The sequence below is a fragment of the Tinamus guttatus genome, unplaced genomic scaffold (assembly GCF_059628265.1).
Source record: "Tinamus guttatus ecotype Peru unplaced genomic scaffold, ASM5962826v1 Tinamus_guttatus_pri_ptg000188l, whole genome shotgun sequence".
NCBI classification, from domain to species: domain Eukaryota; kingdom Metazoa; phylum Chordata; class Aves; order Tinamiformes; family Tinamidae; genus Tinamus; species Tinamus guttatus.
The window spans coordinates 1,972,647-1,992,636 of NW_028288722.1; the positions used below are offsets into that span (position 1 = coordinate 1,972,647).

Below are 19,990 nucleotides of genomic sequence, written 5' to 3' on the forward strand. Positions count from 1 at the left end.
TATTAAACATAAAATAAGCAGAAGTTCAATTAAAACTACTACTGAGAGTAAGGTTTAAAAATGAAGGAAAAGAATATACTGGGTTTGCTTTGCCAGCACCACCAGCCCTAGTGTGAAATTTTCATATCCTTTAAAAGATGTATCTGGCACCCTGTAAAAGAAAAACACGCCAATACACACAAGAAAGAAGTACTCACACTGTTTGGATGCTGAATGGCAGCTTCGTGCTGCAGCCTGACCCGCTGTGGCATCATCACATCATCCTGGAATAAAAAGCACACTGTTGCTGAGCACAGAAAGGGTCACAGTACAGTACGCAGACACACACTAGAATATGCTGTTAAATTAACATCATTTTACTGGCTTCTAGTCAAAAATACAAATGGAACAAATACTAAAGGCACTGTGAGCATTGCTTGGTTTCTTCCAAATGGATGGAAGTTGCACACTGAAAAAATAGAATCTAACTTCAAAACCTGTGAACGACTGCAGTCAAAAATAAGACACAGTTTTTAAAATGCATTTGTATTTTCATTTGCTATTCTGCTCCAATCTCAAAACATTAAGATTAAAATAAATTATTAACTACTCCCCATGATCTTCGTAAATGAAGCTTTTGGTGCCTTCTTTAGAAAAAACAAAAAGGGAGCATATGCATGCAAGTAAAAGGGCTTCATGCCACCAGAGCAGATAGAAATGATAAAATTCTCATCTCAAGAAGTTCTTCATTCAAAAGCCTGCTTTTTATGAGCAATATGGGATAGCCACTTTCTCAAATACCCCCACTCAAAGCCCACAAATTTACTTACCAAGTAAAAGTATTGGGAACATTTGTGTATATAGATGGATAAATAAGCTTACAGAGTAATCTGTTACAGGATAGCAGGTAATCAATCATGCTCCCTGAGAGTCCACAAATTTAGAGTAAAGTTAAAGCTGATTAAATGACCCTGCTGTTCTTCGTCACCCCATAGCAGAGACAATAAGAGATGAAAGGCTATTATTATTGTACATTACTTTAATCATCAAAATCATTAGCAGACATTATAGCTGCTTAAAGGTCTTTTAAGTTCTTGAACTTCATTCAAGATCAAAGACTTCATTACAAATCCATACTTCAAAGTTGGCTGCTTTTCTCAGGTATTTCTTGAAGACATGACTACAAAGCCCACCACAAAATCTAGTTCTACTATTTTTCACAAAGTCAATCACAAGTCAGCTCAGATTCAACAGCAATGAGATATAAAGCACAAGACTCCTGTTTTCTTGCTATTGGAGACATAAATGTCTCATTTCTCAATGATTCATGAGCTTGTACTATGTAATTACCATTGGCAAACACAAGTCCAATGCATCCTGCGCATCCCTGACAGCCAAGGACAGCCATTCAAAGGACCCCAGAATTCCTGCTCCACATGTGTTCTTTAAAAAGCTCTTCATGTTAAAATCAAGCTGGAGAACCCACCTAAAGCCAAATAATAAACATTGAATACTCTCACATTAAAACTTTCAGGTAAATCAACGGCAGCAGAAATCCATTAGTGCTTTAACAGTTAGTGCTTAAAGGGTTGAACGACCTTGAGGGTGACACTGTTCTTTTATCAAAAACAAAAGGAGAAAGAAAAAAGTTTGGGAAGCAGATCCAAATACCTTAATACCTTCCAAGGTTACAGATAAAGCGATGAAATAATCAAGCTGGCCCTTACCACATGTACATTTATTAAACATATAAGGGACCTACTGCTAAAAGCACTCTTCTGTATTTAGTACTTGGAGGATATTTTGTAACAAGTACAAGAAATGTCACTGACTCTCGAAGCCAATGTGAAAAAGCCTCCTGACTTTTCAATAGGAGAATAGAGCCCTGAGTATTAAAGTTATTTTGAAAGAATGACAATATTGCTTACCATCTAATGCAATTTATCAATAAAGCCACGAACTCAAGAACTGAATAAAGCAAATGTTCCAGGAAAACACTTATCACTTCAGAAACACACTCTCCACAGAAAAAAAAAACACCTTGCTAGAAGAATAGAATATTAAATTTAGACAGGACTTTTTGGTAAATCAAAAAGCTATCTGAAAAATACAATGGAAGCCATTTAGTTGAACTGTTAATTAACTGCTGAAGAGCTATATTCATTTTTCTTTGTGTGCACAGTTAATGTTTTAAAATCTGATCATCTATAGGAGTCATGTTCTAGAGATGCTTGGTTTACTTTTCAGAATTCCATAGCATTCTTAACAGATGTCCTCTTGTTAAATTCTCCTCTAAAAATAAGAGGAAAAAAAAAAGAAATCCATCAAAAAGCAAGGAATTCCAATGCTTATAACAAGGTTACTATTATCTTCTACAGTACAGGACACACAGTCTTGTGCTAAAAGTTTCCAGTGTTCCCGACCCTGCAAAATGGAGATATCTTTAACAAAAAAGACACATTTGCAAAGATTAAAAATAATACACAGGATTTCAAAAGGTTATATTAGGGTATAAATCTTTCAGGCCAAATTCATTTACCATTTACCAAACAGGTTAATGTTATATTTTTATAGTGAGACAACTTGACAGCAAAGGTCAAGCTCCCCTAACAAATCAATAGGTCATTTTCATGCTATTGGCAAAACCAACAAGACTACAGATTAGGGACCTGGGCTATCACCAAGATCATCAATATTCTGTATTACCTAACTTCAAAAAAGGGGCACTATCAACCCAAGAACTTTAAAATATATTTTTTCAAGACTTTTTCTTCTCTAATGCTGGAAAAGGTGCCACTTTGCACAAAGATGAAAATACAAACTCTTTTCCCAAACAACCTTAAACAAAGGCATTTTGTCTTTTTTTAAAAAAGATCTTTTTCAATGTTTTTAATACAGTTCTTCAGTTCTGTGTATATGGGCCCATAAGAAAAAAAAAAAAGAGAGAGAGAAAAAATGGGACAAAACAGAAATCCTGTTTGAGTGACTCCATCCTATCAGTTTTTTAGACTCATTCTGGGCAACTATAAAAGAGAGTTAACTGCAGTGCTCAGTGTTAACGTTTTGAACATGTCTATAGTGATGATTATGCAGGTAACTGCTAAGTGAGCAGAAAACATATTAATATAGAAATATCCTTAACTAATATTATTGCATCGTGCCTCAGTAAGTGTTTAAAAACTAATGAGTAAAGCATGAAGGCTGCACCCCGCAGGGAGCGTACTGTAAAGCCTTCTCTATTTCACAGGTCTGTGTTAGGAGTAAGACACCCAAACAGGCTGTATAGATAAATGAGACAACTGGAGATGCTAGAGACGGATAAAATGTATTTTATCCAATTACTTTGTTTGCAACGCACTTCATGGAAACACAAATTCGCTATCAAAACATATTTACAATAGGGAATTCAATAACTATGATGTTATATTTTTATTCCTACAATCAATAGAGCTTTTTTCCTTGGTTAAAACTACGAATGTGATCTCAAAAGTTTCCAGGAACACAAACAAAAAAACACACCTAGGAGAACTGGATCTATGTCTACTTTTTTTTCTAGATCTGAAAGGAAATCTAAAACACTAAAAGGAAAGCGCACGTAGAGCGCACACAGTCTGTTTCTGAATACCAGGTAGGAGTCGAGAAGAGGGCAGCGCTAAATAATATGGGGTTGGGCTGAAAACAGCACTCGTGAGTAATAAGATTCATTCTATTATTTTTTAAATCAACATTTACAAAAAAAACGTTGCAGGAGAAATGAAGTAGTACCGAGAAAATCTTTTAACAACTAACTTTAACATAAATTTCTACAGGAATCCTGTTTTCCCTGTTAATGTGTAAGCCTCTAAAGTCGTCCCTTGGCAGATTTAAGGGAGACAGGATGAGGAGAGATTATCCAGCCGGCACTGAAAGACTGACAAGCCAAGAGATTTAAAATAAACATCAGATAAACGTATGCCTTCCTTTAGTAGGTATTTACTAAAGGATAGCTAAGTTAAAAATAATCTGTAAGAAAATCTATTTTCATGGGATCTCATTAACCAAACAGAGTAGAGAAGAGAAATCTCAGGTAATAGCTGGGTTTACTGGAGTTACATACATACAAATGCACAATGCAATAAATACTAAAAAAAAAAAAAAAAAGGCAACATAAACGAAGTTCTACTTCAGGCACTCAAAATACCCCGGAATCCCGCAGATCCCGCGGCCCCGGCCCGCGCCACCCGCCGCGCTGTCCCCGGCGCCCGGGGCTGCTGCCGCTCACAGCCCCGTTGCTGATAAACGCGCGCGCCGTTTGTCCTGAGCTCTGTTTTGCTTAACTCACGAGCTCACGGGAAGAAAAGGGAAGTTAAATCCTAGCCTGCATCTCAGGATGCTATTCAAATCTCTTATTCTTTCAGTAGGGGTTCGTAAATCAGCCTGGGGAAATTCCAATGACGAGCATTCACCAGCCTGCCCAGGCATCACTGAGCTCTGCAGTGACAATATGAAGGTTTTCCCTTAAAAGTTTATGTTTTTTCTGCCTCAAGCAAGGCCTGCGGCTCAGTGTACCGTCCCCGTTTCCTCTCTCCCCGCGTGGAGCCGCACGGTGCCCCGGCTCGGGGCCGAGGCGCTCTGTGCCGCCCGCGCAGTCTCACACGCGTCGGGACAAACCCTCGGTGCCGGTGCCACGCGCCCTCCACGGCTGCACCTTCTTCCCAGGGCAGCTCGCAGGCATGGAGACACAACCTGTGGCTACAGCAAGAGGAATGTCCGACTCCCTGAGGCTCTACGTGGCGTCTCCAGTGTCTTTCAAGCTATCAGATGCTCACATTCATCTTCCTGCACCTGCCCAGAGCACAGGTAGAATTTTCACTATTGGTTAGTGCAGTTCCTTGACCCAGAGAAGCAAGAGGCCTAGAAATCCCCAAATCACCAAACTGGCCTGGCAGCAGCACTATCAAGGTCCATACACGGACCAGAGGCCACCCAGCAGCCAGCTTGCTAAGGCAGCCCACGCCACCTAACACACCAGAGCTGGTCACTGACGAGGCACCCTAGTAATTCAAAAAGTAACCCAGGAATATAGGCAAAAAAGCAGCCCTTTTTGGTTTCTACTTCTGAATCAATTTTAAATTAAATTGGTAAAGGAGACTGCAAGGAAAATACTTTGAGAATCTCACTTCATGTCTGCCTTTATCTTCTCCTGAGCATTGCAAGATGAAGGCCATGTGTAAAACTGCTGATCTTGTCCCAGGTGAGCAGCACATTTCATCAACATAAAATTAATGACAATCTTCCTAAGCAATCTTTTATATCAGCGCTGCTTTCAACTGGCTGGGATAATTTTATTATTATTATTTTATTTTCAAGCCAATTCCTACCTTGGTGCATGTGTTTATCAAAAGTAGGTACATGCCATTTCATACCTAACACTTTTGAGGTCACTGGAGACCATCTCAGAAAAAAAACATTAAACAAGTGTGTGAGTGTCTATAGACTATGGAAGCCAGCAATTTGCACAGCGTTAAACAGCAAAGTCAGCAAACAGAGCAGACTAAAACCCTCGCTGTCAACCCCAAATACCCACCTCAGTGATAGAAGCAATGAAGGGGAGTGCAGCTGCGTGCTAGTTTGATGCTAGATGCAGATGTTCATTTGAAAGGAAGGAAAAAAATATTTCAAAAGTTGATCCATAACACTAATTTATTAGAAGAAATTGAGTCATTTACAGTGGCAAGTAACAAGAAATTCATCAGCAAGTTATGGAAACTGTAAAAACAAGCAGCTATGTTTGTAATTGAAAACAACTTTGAAGGCTGGAGATCCCAAACCACCTATTAAGTGTGGCTAGCTAAGGTCTAAGAAATTCTTTCAAAGACCTTTAAAGACCACCCCCTCCCTGAAGTGGTTTTGATCTTGAAACTCAAGAAAAAAATAATGTAATTTCACAGTAACTGAGAATTTACATTCTCCAACTTAAGTCACGCAAGCAAATCTCATAAACAGAAAGGTCCAGGCCAGAAACTGCCAATTTGAACATGGAATTGCTGATTCCTGGGATCTGCCCTCACATTTGGAGAAGAAAACTTAACTGTTTCCCTATGCCATTTTCAACTATTAGCAAGCAGAGACACTGTGACAGAGTTCATTGCCACAACTCCGAACTAGGAATATTGAAAGCAGTGTAACACGCTGCCAGCTGAGCCTTTCACAGGGCTCAGAGCAGCCTCGAGCACCCTGTGCAAGCACACGTGATGGGGCGAGAGGGACTCAAGGCAGGGAACGGATAAACTATGATTATAATAAAACACGACTGGTAAATAAAGTCACATCCGCAGACAATTTGAAGTAAAGGTAACAGTGAAGCTTATTTGCATAGATTAGTGAGATCTATTGTCATTATGACAAAGATTTTCTGAGAGTACAAATGTTAAATATGAACAATTCGTTAAGGATCTTTGGATTTTCTGCTTGTTTTGCTGGTGGGAAAAATGACTCAGTAGCTTCGGGGAGGAGTCTGTTAACAGCTACAACAAAAAAGACCCACAGCAGCTATTAGTCAAACAGCTGCCACTTCACACACAAGAATAGGCTGATCGAATTGTGACAGTTCTGAGCTCTGCAATCAGTTTTCTTTCCACATTTATTCCCAATTTGTTGTCCTCACAAATCTATCTGTGTTGAGAGACGTAATGCAAGCAGCTTGACTCCAGCTGGAGCACCAAGCAAAACGGTTCCCTCTGGAGCCAACGCTTGCAGAGATGTGCAGTGAAATGAAAGCAGAAGGAGCCGCAGGGCGCTCCGCACCGGCCCGACCCGCACGCGAGCGGCCGAGCCGGCCCCGCGGCTCCGCACGCTCACCCGGAGCCGACCTGCGGGAAGGCTGCGCTCCAAGGCCGCCTCCCGGGCAGCTCTGCAGCACATTCCACAGGGCTGAGATCAACATTCCTTCCCAGAGAGCCTGCTGCTGCACTGGTGACGGGACGAGGAAGGTAGGTGGCATGGAGAAGCAGAGCTGTTACGCAGCTGGCAACATCTGTATCTGGGCTGCTATCACACACCAGTTGTAACTGCTGCTAAAATACTGAGCAATTTTCAGATTTGCAGAAGTTTCCACATTTATTTTATTTCTTCCAATCTGTTTTCAGCTAACAAGAGTAGCTACTAGGTAAGATGGTAAAAAAATAATTTACTAATAGTAATATTTTTCTGAGCCATCTAATAGCTCAGAATGACTTCTATTTGGAAGCATTTAGCTCAGTGGTAGGTATAGGAATGTGCAGAACAAGGACTCTTGGTAGCCTCTTCCAAACTTATCCATACTGTAATTCATAAAATTCTCATCCAAACCACTTTGACAAGGACTTAATTATATCAAGAAATATAAACTCATGTTAACGAGTAAGCTGGAAGAAGTCCAAAATCCTCACCAAATCCCCGCAGGATGGTAGATGGTTGCCCTGACATTTGTTCCTTAGTGAGCAAAAAGGAAAAAAATAAATGGCAGCATGAAGATACACACAGTATAAGCATGTTAAACAATAAATCAAGAAATTTGAAAAGATGCCTATAAAGTATAATTAATCTCATTTAATTGTCTAGTTTATTGCTAATGATTTACAAAGGGCTAGATCTGTATGAATACAAAATTCACCTCGGTACATCACTGTACACAGCTTTGAGAGAGATGAAGCTCCACGGGGTGAGAGAACAACTCCAGCTAACTTCAGTCAACAAATCTATGTACTCCAGGCTGCATCCTGCCCCGAATACCTCATGGAGGCGGCTATCTGTCCAAGCCTAATGTCTGGGCTTTGCAAATCATAAGTTTTCACAAGACTAGATTGAGTTTTTCTCATCTTGCAAAGGTAGACGGCATCACTACCTCATAAGACAGGCTCAAACTCATGGAACTGCTCCTAGGAATTAAACTGGCACCTGGATTTTGTCTACCTACCTGTAGTATTGCAAGAAGAATCCTGAGCTCCTTCATATCAACAAAACTGCCACCAATTTCAGTTAACTTACGGCCTAATTTACAGTGCCTACAGTTTTAAAATAAATCTGTTTAATGTGGTGATAAAAATCAGAACAGTAAATTTTGTGCTCACACCTCCTCAAAAAAAAAAAAAGTTCATGAAACAGACACTCAAACTCAGTGCATTGTAGCTGAACATGAAATAAGCATTTCTTTCCTGTGCAAGAAAGCAACCTGTCCAAAACTCCCATTAATTTGTATATGTGATTGTGAGCTTCATGCATTCAATGAATGCTCAAAGTTTTCTTTTTGGAATATCTGCATTCATAGTTACATATATGTACATGGCATGTCAAAGTTGCATTCTCCATAAGCTTACACATAAAGATCTGTGTCATACACACATGTTTAAAAGCTGTTAATGGGAAAGTAAACATGTAAAAAAAATTATGTAAACACATTTAAAAAGGCAAACTATATCACTGACTATAGTAATACCTTATAATAGCAAAATCAAAGTCCAGGAAAATTGTCTGTAAAATTTAATTTCTTAAATAGAAAGAAAAAAAAAGAAATTTCTACTTCATCGCCTTGATGAAAATAAATATATCAACACTTAACTAACCATGTTTTGCAACAATCACATTGATTAATTCATAAAGATTTAACATACAACCAGAAAACACCCGCTATCCACCTGGTACGAGAGGAGTTTAGGGATGGAAAAATTAGCCAGCTTAAAACCGGTGGGATTTACAGTCCTGCCCTCATGAAAAATGCCATGATACTTCCTGATGAGCACGACCAGTGGTAACGTTAGCTGTACTCTTTACCTGAAAACTTCCAGCAGCCAGAGGCTTCCTGACACTAAACTATAATGCAGTTCCAGCTCAGAGTCAAAAACAAAGCTTCAGGTGAAGCTGCACGAGCTCAGGGAGCCTGAAGGGCCCGGCTCTGCCTGCGGCTCCTGGTCACCGCTCTGTACAGCAGCAGGGCACAGCTGGGAAGGACGGCACAAACGCAAGGGGCGACGTGAGACCTCTCCTATTTAGCATCAAAGGCAGTAGATTTCTCCTAACTTCTCATGCAACTTCAACAGTATAATTTTCTGAAGCCTGTGTGATTGCAAAAATCCTAAAAATATGTGAAAATCAACTTTGTCCAACCCTGCTCACCACAGCCTGGGGAATCCAAATGCATCCAAGAATCGAGTAGATTTTCTACAGTTTGAACAACTATAGAGCTATAAATAGGATCCAGCACGTGCTTAACATCCAAACAGGTTTAAACTACTTGGAGCTAAGGCAAACCAATCATTGCATTAAAAACAACAGGAGAAATTTATTGACAAAACTGAGTTAAACAAAACACAGTAACTTACAGAATCCAGAAAACAGAGATAGGTTCCTGAGCTCTGCATTACTGCTTGATTCTTAGCAAGTCCAACTGTTAAGAAAATAAAAGATCAAATTATATGGAGCTCAGTACAGATCCCCACAGCACAGCAGCCGTGCTACAAAAGCTATCTCTATTAAAAGTTTTACCTAGAGCACATGGAGATAACAATTAAACTACAATAAATGCACTTCATATGCATAATTTATACTAAACATATTAACTTTGTTAGTTTGAAATATACACATGCATAAATATCTAAGCATACACACACACAGTACATATATTGTGTCCTCAGTCCTCCCTATTTGTTCCACAAGCACTGATCCACAAGGTAAATTATCAGAGCAAGGAAATAACTTTTACTATCGCTTTTATTTGTGCAGGACTTTGCATAGGAGGAGATTAAAGCCTGGCTGAAGCCCTAGACTTTACTGGAACAAACTGTAAGGAAACAACTGAAGGACAGGAGAGCGTTAGACAACTTGTTCTGGGGGCCGAGTTCTCTGAAGGACATAAGAAAAGGTTCTGTTCCAATTTACTTGTTAAATACAAAGTATGCAAATACAAAAACTTCATGAGTCATTTAAAGTAATTTTGAAACAGTGTCTCATCAGGAAGCTACAGAAGAATCGACATTATGTAATTGCTCATGTAACACAGACAGGAGCCAAAGGAGAATAATATATGTACAAGGGGCACAAACCTGGCATATTTCTACCATACCAGCTGTAGCCTCTCCAGAAGACCATCCTGAAATACAAAGTCAGTCAAATGACAATGTTGGTATCTGTGGTTTTGGAGGCTGCAGCACCCAGCAATGGGACGAGCTCCGTCTACCACTGAACCACATCTGCAAGGGACAAGCCCGAACCCGCCACGCGGGATCATTCCTGCACGCAGACGTGGCCACCGAGGAAAGCCTTGTCTTTGCACCCTTCTCACAGGCAGCATCATAAAGCAAGACCACATTATCCAGGGTTATCCTGAAAAACCTCACGCGAATTCCACTTGGTGGTATTTGAGTCATTTAAGCCTTCTCTAAAGTATTAATAGACCCAAATCAGGGAATTCAGCAAAAGATTGCTGAGTGCAAACCACATGATGTGAAGATATGCAGCACTGCATTTTCTGTTTTCTAAAACGGGAAAAATGAAAAGGCAAAAGCAAAAACCCTCACAATGAAGTAAAATAGGATAATTTTACATGGTATTAACCCTAAAGTTCTTGAATTTGTACCTGAAAAAGCAGTATTCTGGAATTCTCTCTTTATGTCATGCAGGTTTAAGTTTGCTCAGGAAACAAATTTAACTGGACTCAAAGGTCACTTTGTTTAATGCTCCTGCTCCTTGGTCATTTTGCTTACCAAGTAAAATAAGAGGCTTATGACCACATTTCTTACCGACTGAAAGGAACATTATGTCAGCTATCAATAGAAGAGTAATAATAAAGGCTCTTCCTTCTATATTTTGAATTTTTTAATCCTCCCCTTGCAGATGTCTTTCAGTCACCTTAACTCTTTCTCTCCATCATGCATTTCTTTAACTTTGTTATGGTACCTTGCAATATATTTTCATATTAGAAGTGTATGAATATCTAAGCTCACTGTTACTAACTTATAAAGTTAGTCCCATTTTCCTTCCTCCTGGCAGCAGAAAGCAGCTGGCAAAGCCAGTGGCAAGCACAAAAGCAGGACTGAATCCTGGCACGGGCACTTTCAGAGGGAAGTGACTAATGCCAGGTAGCAGGCCAGGACATGCCAAACAAGCAGAGCCCTGATCCCGAAGAGCTCCCTACTAAAGCAAGAGCAAAAAGGATGCGAGAGAAGGAACTTTGCCCAACAGCAGTCAAATGAATCTCCAGGTCTATCAGTACCAACTGCAAAGCAGCTTGTATTTATATTTCATTGCTGTCATTATTATGCCCTGATATTGGAACAATCTTTAATATAAAATTAACGTCGTCCAAGGAAATCAATAATGAAGAAAAAAAGGGAAAGGGACTCCAAGGCAACTACAAGATGATGATTAAATTATTGTACATACTTTCTGAAACATTTTGAATCTCATTTTCAAATAAAACATTTTAAAGAAAAGTGTGAAATATTAAATATTTATGGCAAAAAGTCTGAAAACATGTCTTTGCAAGATTAAAGCAGAAAACTTCACCAAGTTCTTCCTATACAGGCAGTGTTTTAGGGGAAAAAATACATATTGTAAAAATTATTAGAGAGAGACATAACTCCCTGGAGAAAGCAGATATTAAAGAACTGTTCCTACACAATGAATCCTGTTCGTTAGGAATAAAAAGTTTTCTTAAATATTACTGTACTGAAGAAAACCCAATGTCTGTGCCAGCTCTCTGGGTTTTGTAAGGCCTGCTTACTTGCTGAAAAGAGCCTGTTACCATGGTCACAGCCGTAAAAACTTAAGCTTCACTGAGATATTAACATTCCTCACTCTTGGAAAGAAAAAGGGTTTTTTTTTTTTAGGCAAGTGACCCTTTCTTTTTTTTCAGGCTCCCCCCCCTTTCTTTTACACGTTAGAAAAGAATCAGAAATAAATCCTAATCTTGTGTAAATAGTTGAAGATGTGAAGCCCGACTACTACATTGTTTCTGTATTAAAGCATCTTCTTTTAAAGGAGACTCCTTACAGTTGTAACTAGCCCTTAACATAATAAAAGTAAATCACTGAAAGCAAACAAGTACTATGGATTTCAAGCAACCAGCTCCTAAAATGTAACAACCATGAAGAATAGACGGTCTCATTTTAATGGCGACCTGGGAGTGACTTCCACATGAACAAGCTTTTTATTTTTTAAAGCGTGCATTTTATACTACTATTTAAAACAAGGCTCACCTCCCCCGCCCACTTTCTTAATGACCTTCTCAGGTTTCTGCTACACTAAACTGGACAAATACATGTTAAAATGATAATTAATCAACATAACTGTTTAATAGCACAAATTATTCACTGCAGTCCTCAATTCTTTAACTTTGTTTCACTTTCCTAGAGCACAAAAGTGAACTGACCTCAGAATATTATAAATTATTTTCAAAACTATTTGCTCTTCCAAATTAAAAATTGATTTACAGACATTATCAATACAATCCTATATTTGGAACAAGACTTAATACATAGAAAAGTGTTTTATAAAAGATGGAAAAAAGATGAGAAGAAAATATTAACAACAACAACAGAATACCAGTCAACTCTCTGAAGTACTATAAATGATAATGTCTTGGTATTAATCTTTTACTTTTGGTTAAGAAAGCAATGGTTTAGACAAACTTGAATTTGCAATCAGCTTCACAGCAATTCCTACCTGTCTATTCATTGTCACAAAACCCAGGAATTTTATTCATACATCTCACAAACAAAATATAAGCTCCCTGTTGTGCCTGCTTTGCCCTGTGGTTGCTCTCCTTCAGAACACAGATGTGACCTTCTGACTATGTTTAATACTATCTGACAACAGCTTCTTCAAAGAGCAATGTACTTTTACTTGCATTTGACATTTTAGGAAGCGAAAAGCCTGAAATACCAAACAAGCAAGATGATCCAAAGAAAAATCGCCCCTGAGATTTGTTCGTTATCTCCAATGGGAGAATCACAATTTGCAACTATGAGGAATCTGCAGACCTATCAGCGTTTACAGTTGGCACTAAAGCAGTATTTTTAGTGAACTATTTCGGCAGTTTATTGTCTTAGCTCACATATCAAAACCTCTTGATGATCAGATCAGAATGGAGGATTTAAAAGAGATACTGAAAAATTGGTTTGTTCTGTTCCATGTTAAGTTTCTGTCCCTTGAACAAAATCAGATACTGGTTTTCCTTCCACACCTTAAAAAGGGAAAGCAAGGCTTAATTTTCAAAATATAGATTTTTTTTTCAGATCCCACCATCTCTATCTTAATTCTATAGCAACGTATTTTGTTGTTCAGTCTGATTCTGTTATTTACTGGTCAATTACAAAATTCTATAACCAGTTCAGATTTGGCTTGGATCAAAGAGTTAACCCTGTTTAAAATGAGGGGAGTTTTGCAATAAAAACAATAAAAAGCCTAAAATTTTCAGTTTCTGCAACACAGCTGAAATATTCCTTTCCCACAGTCATTAATAAAAATTTTTTAAATCTGTGACCTTTAATTCAATCGTATTGTTTATGATGGTGGGCTTTATTCCCAGGAGCATAATTTGGGAAGGAGAGGAAATGTTGAGCTGATTGGAAATCAAGATTTAGAAAGAAAAAAAAATGTTTCAATATTATTTTTCCTCTGGGGTCACTCATTTTTTTCTACAATAGCAAGAGATATCCATTTGTTTTTTCTATGACTATGTAAAAAATCTTGGATTTCTTTTTTTTTCTTTAAATCCCACATCCTGAGAATAAATCAGATATTAGCAGCTCACAGCAAGATTGTAAGCATTAACAACATTGTATATATTATAATTAAACAAAATTCTTCTGCTGAATAGAGCCCAATTGTTAAGCCAAGTTCTTCTCCCCTGTATGTATAAACAAAGACAACAGAGCCAACACAACAGGGCCAAATTCTAAACTAGATTTTTAATGAGGAACTCTGAAAAACTACATATGTTTCATTTCTTTTTCCACTGCAACATACACGGCTACAAGGATATTTTTCAAACTAAAATAAAAAGATACCTGCTATAACAACATAACATTCAAAAAGAAATCACTATTAAGCTACCTACCTCCTCCAGGCTGGGATGAATCATTACTTCCTATGATTACTGGTATGCCAGCACCTTCCAGCTTGACCTTCCATTTTTCAATGATTGCAGCTGAACTGTCCTGGTAAAATAATGACACAGAATCTGCTATTTTATCTTGTATGTTAAGCCAAACAGAGCCCTAAATAAAAGTTCTTAAGTGAGACAGTATTTACTTGGATAACCTTTTAAATATGGTCTGAAACATACCTGACTGGCATCATTAAAAACTGACAGCTCCAGAGTTTCTTTGAAATCTTGCTCCAACACTGACTGCAAGCATTCATCTAACCAGCACTCAGCATTGTGCACGGGCAGGATGATGGACTACAAGACACCAAACAAACAGGCGTGTTAGCAGGCACTGCTTCTGCTTACATACAGTTTAAAAATATCCAGGAGAAAACATAAAGCCTTCTGAAACAAACTTGCACAGAAAAAAATCATCTTGGGGATAAAAATAGGCAAAACAGAGGTGTTTTCATTACAATTAAATGCATGAATTTCTTCTTTATTGAACTGTGTGATTTCTGAGTTCTACAAGATGGAGTGGGCAGACCTTCATGCAGTCAAGTGCCTACTGAACCAAAAGTGCTAACAAAGCATCTACATCACCACTTACCTCCTAAAAACACTACTGCCTTATTTTTCTTGAGCTTCTATTTACCTCTGGCTGTGACTGAAATGTCTTTTGCCTCATTTTCTATTTAAGCTTACTAACAAATTGAAGAAGATTAAATACATTTTAAAGACATAACTGTTTAACAGCTTCCCAGAAAACAATCCAAACTCCTTATCTTACCACGTAACCCTAAGCACCTAGTTTAAATAAACAGAGGCTCAGTTCCTATTCTGACTACATCAGAACTGGAAAGCAGACACTAAAAAAGCACTGGAAGGGGTTGTTCAAGATTTATTACATATGTGGGCATGCAGTGCATACACCAGCGAGCAGACACACTCTGTGCACACTACAGAGTGCCGGTTCTTGAGGGGCTACAGAATATGACCCGTGGTACAACACTTTACAAGGAAGATACTTAATAGCATTTCACTGGATAAATAAACTATACCAGTCTAATAGCAGAATGCACCTCCTCATTTTGGCAGGATGCTGTAACAGGCTAAAGTGGTACTTAAAAGTAGAAGGAAAACTTAAAAAAATTTAGAGAATAAAAAGTAAAAATATGACACCAAATATGAAAAAAAATCACAATAGCAATATATACAAAATGATATTACAGAGCTTTGTCTCACATTAGTACTACGAGACTTCAAAAATAAGCAGAATTCTGAGTCTCAATAAATTTAATCTACTCAGGATTTTAATGTCCCTTACGTATAGATAGCCAATAAAATAAGACTTCAGATGTTGCTGCAGACCAACACAACACAGTTACACAGAAAAGGGCTCTTCAGTTCCTCCAATAGCGATATTAACATACTGCAATTTTGTAGACCCGGAAAAAACAAAGTTTTCTTTTTAAATTAACTAACCTCAGAAAAAAAAAAACAAAGAACAAAAAAAACCACTTGATTTTGCCACTACTAACTAGCTTGATCCAGCTTGAATACTGAATAACTAGAACTCTTTTCTTTTCCCACAGTGAGACCAAAAGTGGGGAAAAAAATGTCAGCATTAGGTTAGGACTTTTCTCTTTGTTTTGGACCCAAAATGGCAAAGGCAAGACTTCAACGGCAGCACGGAGGAAACAAACCACTGCTGCTAAGGTGCTCTGAACTCTACATAATAACCTATAAGATAATACAGTATTTTTTTTTTTCTTGAGGCCAGAGAGAAGTTGAAAACAACACAGAGAAAAACTTTCATTTTTCCCTATTCATTTCTACATCTGTATCCTGGTTTAAAAGACGAAGCTGGCACTTATCCTGAAGTGGGTATTTTGTGCCAGGCTGTGACTTGGCCTGAGAACGATCAGAATACTTCAATCACCTTGGTGCATTTACAAGACATGAACTCTAGGGCACAAATTTCATAAAAAAAAAAAAAAGAGAGAAGTTCGGCTAACAGATCCTGTCCATTACTTCGGGGCTAAAAGAGGATTAACCACAGCTATGTCATTCCTGACAAATCCCAGTCTCCCGTGACAGAAGTCCCAACCTTGCCAAGGAAATCTCTAAAAGCAGGAATGCGAGAGACCTGGAAAAGAGGCTTCCTCACGATACAGCCCGTTCACTGCAGTTTATGCCAACTGCTGCCTCCCGTTCCCTGCCCAGATCATCGGTCTGGGCCCCTTTGCAGCCCCCTTTTACACGTGGCGGCCGTTCCCACCACGGAGCACTGCGGAAACACGCGCGAGGCCCTCACAGAGGAATTCGGAGTCAACACACGGACATAAACTGCAAACAGTTTATCTGCTTTTGTGCTTACAGCACCACCTGAGCCACACTGAGCTTATCTTCTGATTAGTTTTGTCTGCCTTTTTTTGGCAAAACCCAACATGATGATGGCCTGGAGGTAGACTCCTACACTGAAGGTACAAAGTGATGAACCAGGAGATGGTTTTTGGGTTTGTTTTCCCAGTTCTGCCCATTGATGGCCCTATCAGAGCACTACGAAACTATGTGTTTTTCCCTGAACTTAACAAGTCATGAGACCAGAAGCAACTACGAAGTGATTTCAGGAGCTTTTAGCAATGTCACTTTCCCATCACTAAACTGGAGATAATGACTTGTTTGCTGTACGATAGAAACGAGACAGCGTTAGACGATGACAAGGAGTACCCCTGCCTTCCACAACCTTATTACTCCAGTGAAAAAACTCCTCTCCTCACTCCACCAGGTGACTGAAAAATACCACATCAGGCCCAGGATACAAGAGGTGAAATCTGGGGGGAAGAAAAAAAACAAAGTGATGCAAACTGTGTGACTAAATGCTTAGTGTCTGGCATCCAAGAAACCTCCATTTTGAGAGGAGATACGTAGACAATACCTCCAAAGCGAAATGCTACTTCCAGTTCCAACAAAATTCAGTTCAAGCTGGCTCCTATGGGCCTCCATCACGTCTGAACACTAAACATAATTGCCGGGAAGGTTTTTACACCGCTGAGCGCTTCCCGTGAGGCAGAAGCTGTTGCTGTGGTGTCCGGACGGCGCTTTCCTGGCACAGCCCCTCACACCGAGCCCCAAGGCCCCCGCGACGCGGCCCGGGCGCGCGAACCCTGTCACATCCCCCGCCTCGTGCTCCGAGGCTGCGGCCGGGGGGCGCCGGGAGCAGCGGGTTCCCCCGTCCCGCGCGCGGCTCCGCGGCGACTCGGAGCTCCCCGGCCGCGCGCGCGGGCCCCGCCGCCTCTCCCCGGCCGCGGCCCGCACGTACCACCCGCGCCCGGCCCGCCGGGGGGCCGCGGGCGCCGCCCGCCTCCGCCAGGGCCGCCCCCGGGCCCGGCCGCGCCGCGGGGACGAGCGGCCGCCCCGGCGGCGGAGCAGCGCCAGAGCGCGGGGCGGAGCGGCCGGAAGCGCCGCCGCTCTAGGCCGGGCGCGGGCAGCGGCGCCGGGGCGGAGCGGAGCGGCGCGGGCCCGGCCGGGCTGTTGGGTCTCCGCGGGGTCCGGGGCTCTGCCCGCCCCGAGGCCCCCAAGGCCTCCCCGCCGCTGCCCGCCTAAGGGACACAGGGGCCCTCGTGCCGGGGACGAGCGGCCGTTTTGGGTCGCTGACTCGGTGCCTTAGCCGTGGCGAGCGCTCCTCCCCGGCAGCCCGCGCTGCTCAGGGCGCTCGCAGGGCCGGGCCTGGCGTAGCGACCGCTTCTCGATTCACAAAATTTCACACAATGCCATTTTTGTGTAGCAAAATCCCGAGATTATCCCTTGTTTATCTGCAGGGCCTTCCGAACAGCTACACAATCCAGGCACAAAAGAGAGTTTTATTAAAACGTTTGCTGGCAACAGAGCCGTGGCTCTGGGAGGGGAGCGAGGAGCGATTCCCGCTAGGAAGCTCCTCCGAATCGTCCGCACGGCTCCTCCGTGCCTGCTCTTGCTTAATCCCTCCACGAACAGCACAGGTAAACGTGGTCATCTCGTCTCCTCTGGCAAGGAGGACCACTGGCAGGTTCATCTGGGAAAGCAGAGAGGAGCTTTGCTTCATTCACATTCCGAACAGAAGTTCTGCTCAGACCAAGGCCTCCTTGTGCCAAAACCGTCCTTCCTTCCCCCAGGAAAATGGAGCACTAGTCAAAACCACCAGCAATGCTTCCTAAGTTGTTCCATAGTGGACCACAGAGGATAATGAAATACAAACATTTAATTAAAATGTGATTTTCATTTGGGGGAATTTTGGACAGACTTTTAAAGGTCCACAAACACGCAAAAAAGAGTATTTAGTGGGATTTTCGGTGCAACTGATGCATCTGAGTTCCGCTTTGAAAGCTTATAAATACTGCCTTTTGAAGACCTAGTAGGCATCTCTGCATTCTTGGGCAACTAAATGGTATTTTAAATATAGTCCTTTGTTTCAGTGCTTATGCGTCTTTCATGTGGGTCAGAAAAGAAAAAGGTCTCATAATTCCGTAATGACAAACTCATTTAGAAGCAAGCAAAAATGGTTTGATCTTGGGTGGACTTCTAATTGCTTTGCTTTAAGGAATTTTCGCAGTGGTAGGAAACAGAGCATACAAAGCAGCTGTTAGAGCTAAAAGCACCACAGAGTCCCAGACATGTCTCATCACACTGTTTTTCAGCTATTATTCCTGATAAAACTATCTTTGGAACTTCTTCACTGTGCACTTAAAGCTTGCAAATGTTGGATGCTTTAGCTGCCAAATAGAAAGTTTCCTGATCCTAGTGGAAAATCATACTATCTAGAAAGTTATTTTGTGTTCTCAATACTCAACTCTGACATTTTGGAAATGACACAAGCTGATTAACGTGCAGATGCCTTGGACCTCCTGAGCTGCAGGGGCAGACCTCCCTTGGTTTCTCTGGAGGTTTAGAAAGGTAAAAATGGACTGCTCGTTTAGGGCAGAAATTAGCATCATTTAGGCCAAGTAGTCTTGGAGTTAATCAGCTTTCTGAAAGGAAACTGGAGGGGCTAAAAGAGTGTCCTTGCAAACAAATATATCTTTTGATGTTGTTAATGGATGCGAGACACTTAAATTTATTGGAAAGACAGAGTAAGCAAGTACCAAGTTCCCTTTTAACATTTCTTTAACATTCCTTTTAAGATCTATCTCCAAATTTATAAGCATCAGTGCTGATATTTCTAGACATAGCAGAGCGGCAAGAAGAGAAATGCAATATTCCGTGGTGCTGGAGGGCAAAGTGAGATTTTAAAAGCTCACCTCGTTGTCCTGGGGCAGGATCAGCGTTACTTCGACATTCCTGACAGATGCTTCCATGCTTACTAGATTGTTTTTAAAGGCCTCCCACTAATAATGGAGACTTTATAACATCCACAGACACCTTATTCCCCTGCCTCACTACTTATACCCCTAGGGAAAAAAAAATCTCAACTTCTTAACCGAGAGGTTCCTCGCTGTGATTTCAGCCCCCCCAGCTTTGGTGAGCTAAGACTTTTCGCCGGTAGCGAGAAGGCCCAGACACCCCTTCCCTCCCCATTTAACAGCTATTGAGCCTATTGAATAGTTTTTCCCCTTTTGTAAGAAGTTTCTTGCTACATCTCTCCTTTCGCAGACCGAGGTTCATCAGCTCCTACAGTGCAGTTCCACAGTCAAAGCCCTTTGCCACTAGTAAAGGTTTAAATAACCTTCCTTAGCCAGAGATTTGTCCTCCTTTCCTCCTCTCTCATTCAGCTCAGCTCTCTGACCACGGTTTGGGCCAGACCTGTGAAGGGCTCTGCTGGGCTTTATAAAACCAGTAAACCTGTAGTGTCCTACCCAGCCTTTTGAAGGCCTAAGAGGAATCAGCATTTAATGACCAGCCACAGCAGATGAGCATGACCACGGGGAC

The 19,990-nt window shown here is 40.9% G+C and overlaps 1 protein-coding gene across 1 annotated transcript in view; it reads right to left on the reverse strand.

Annotated features, from left to right (window-relative positions):
- Positions 1-19,419, reverse strand: part of QTGAL (queuosine-tRNA galactosyltransferase) — a 113,518-nt gene extending 94,099 nt beyond the window's left edge. The window contains exons 1-6 of the mRNA XM_088523463.1: positions 19,363-19,419; positions 17,409-17,558; positions 14,282-14,398; positions 14,054-14,153; positions 9,318-9,382; positions 198-263 (exon numbers count right to left, since the gene is read on the reverse strand). Coding sequence (XP_088379589.1) covers positions 198-263; positions 9,318-9,382; positions 14,054-14,153; positions 14,282-14,398; positions 17,409-17,558; positions 19,363-19,419 — 555 coding nt within the window. The remainder of the gene's footprint in view (positions 1-197; positions 264-9,317; positions 9,383-14,053; positions 14,154-14,281; positions 14,399-17,408; positions 17,559-19,362) is intronic.
- Positions 19,420-19,990: the final 571 nt, after the last annotated feature.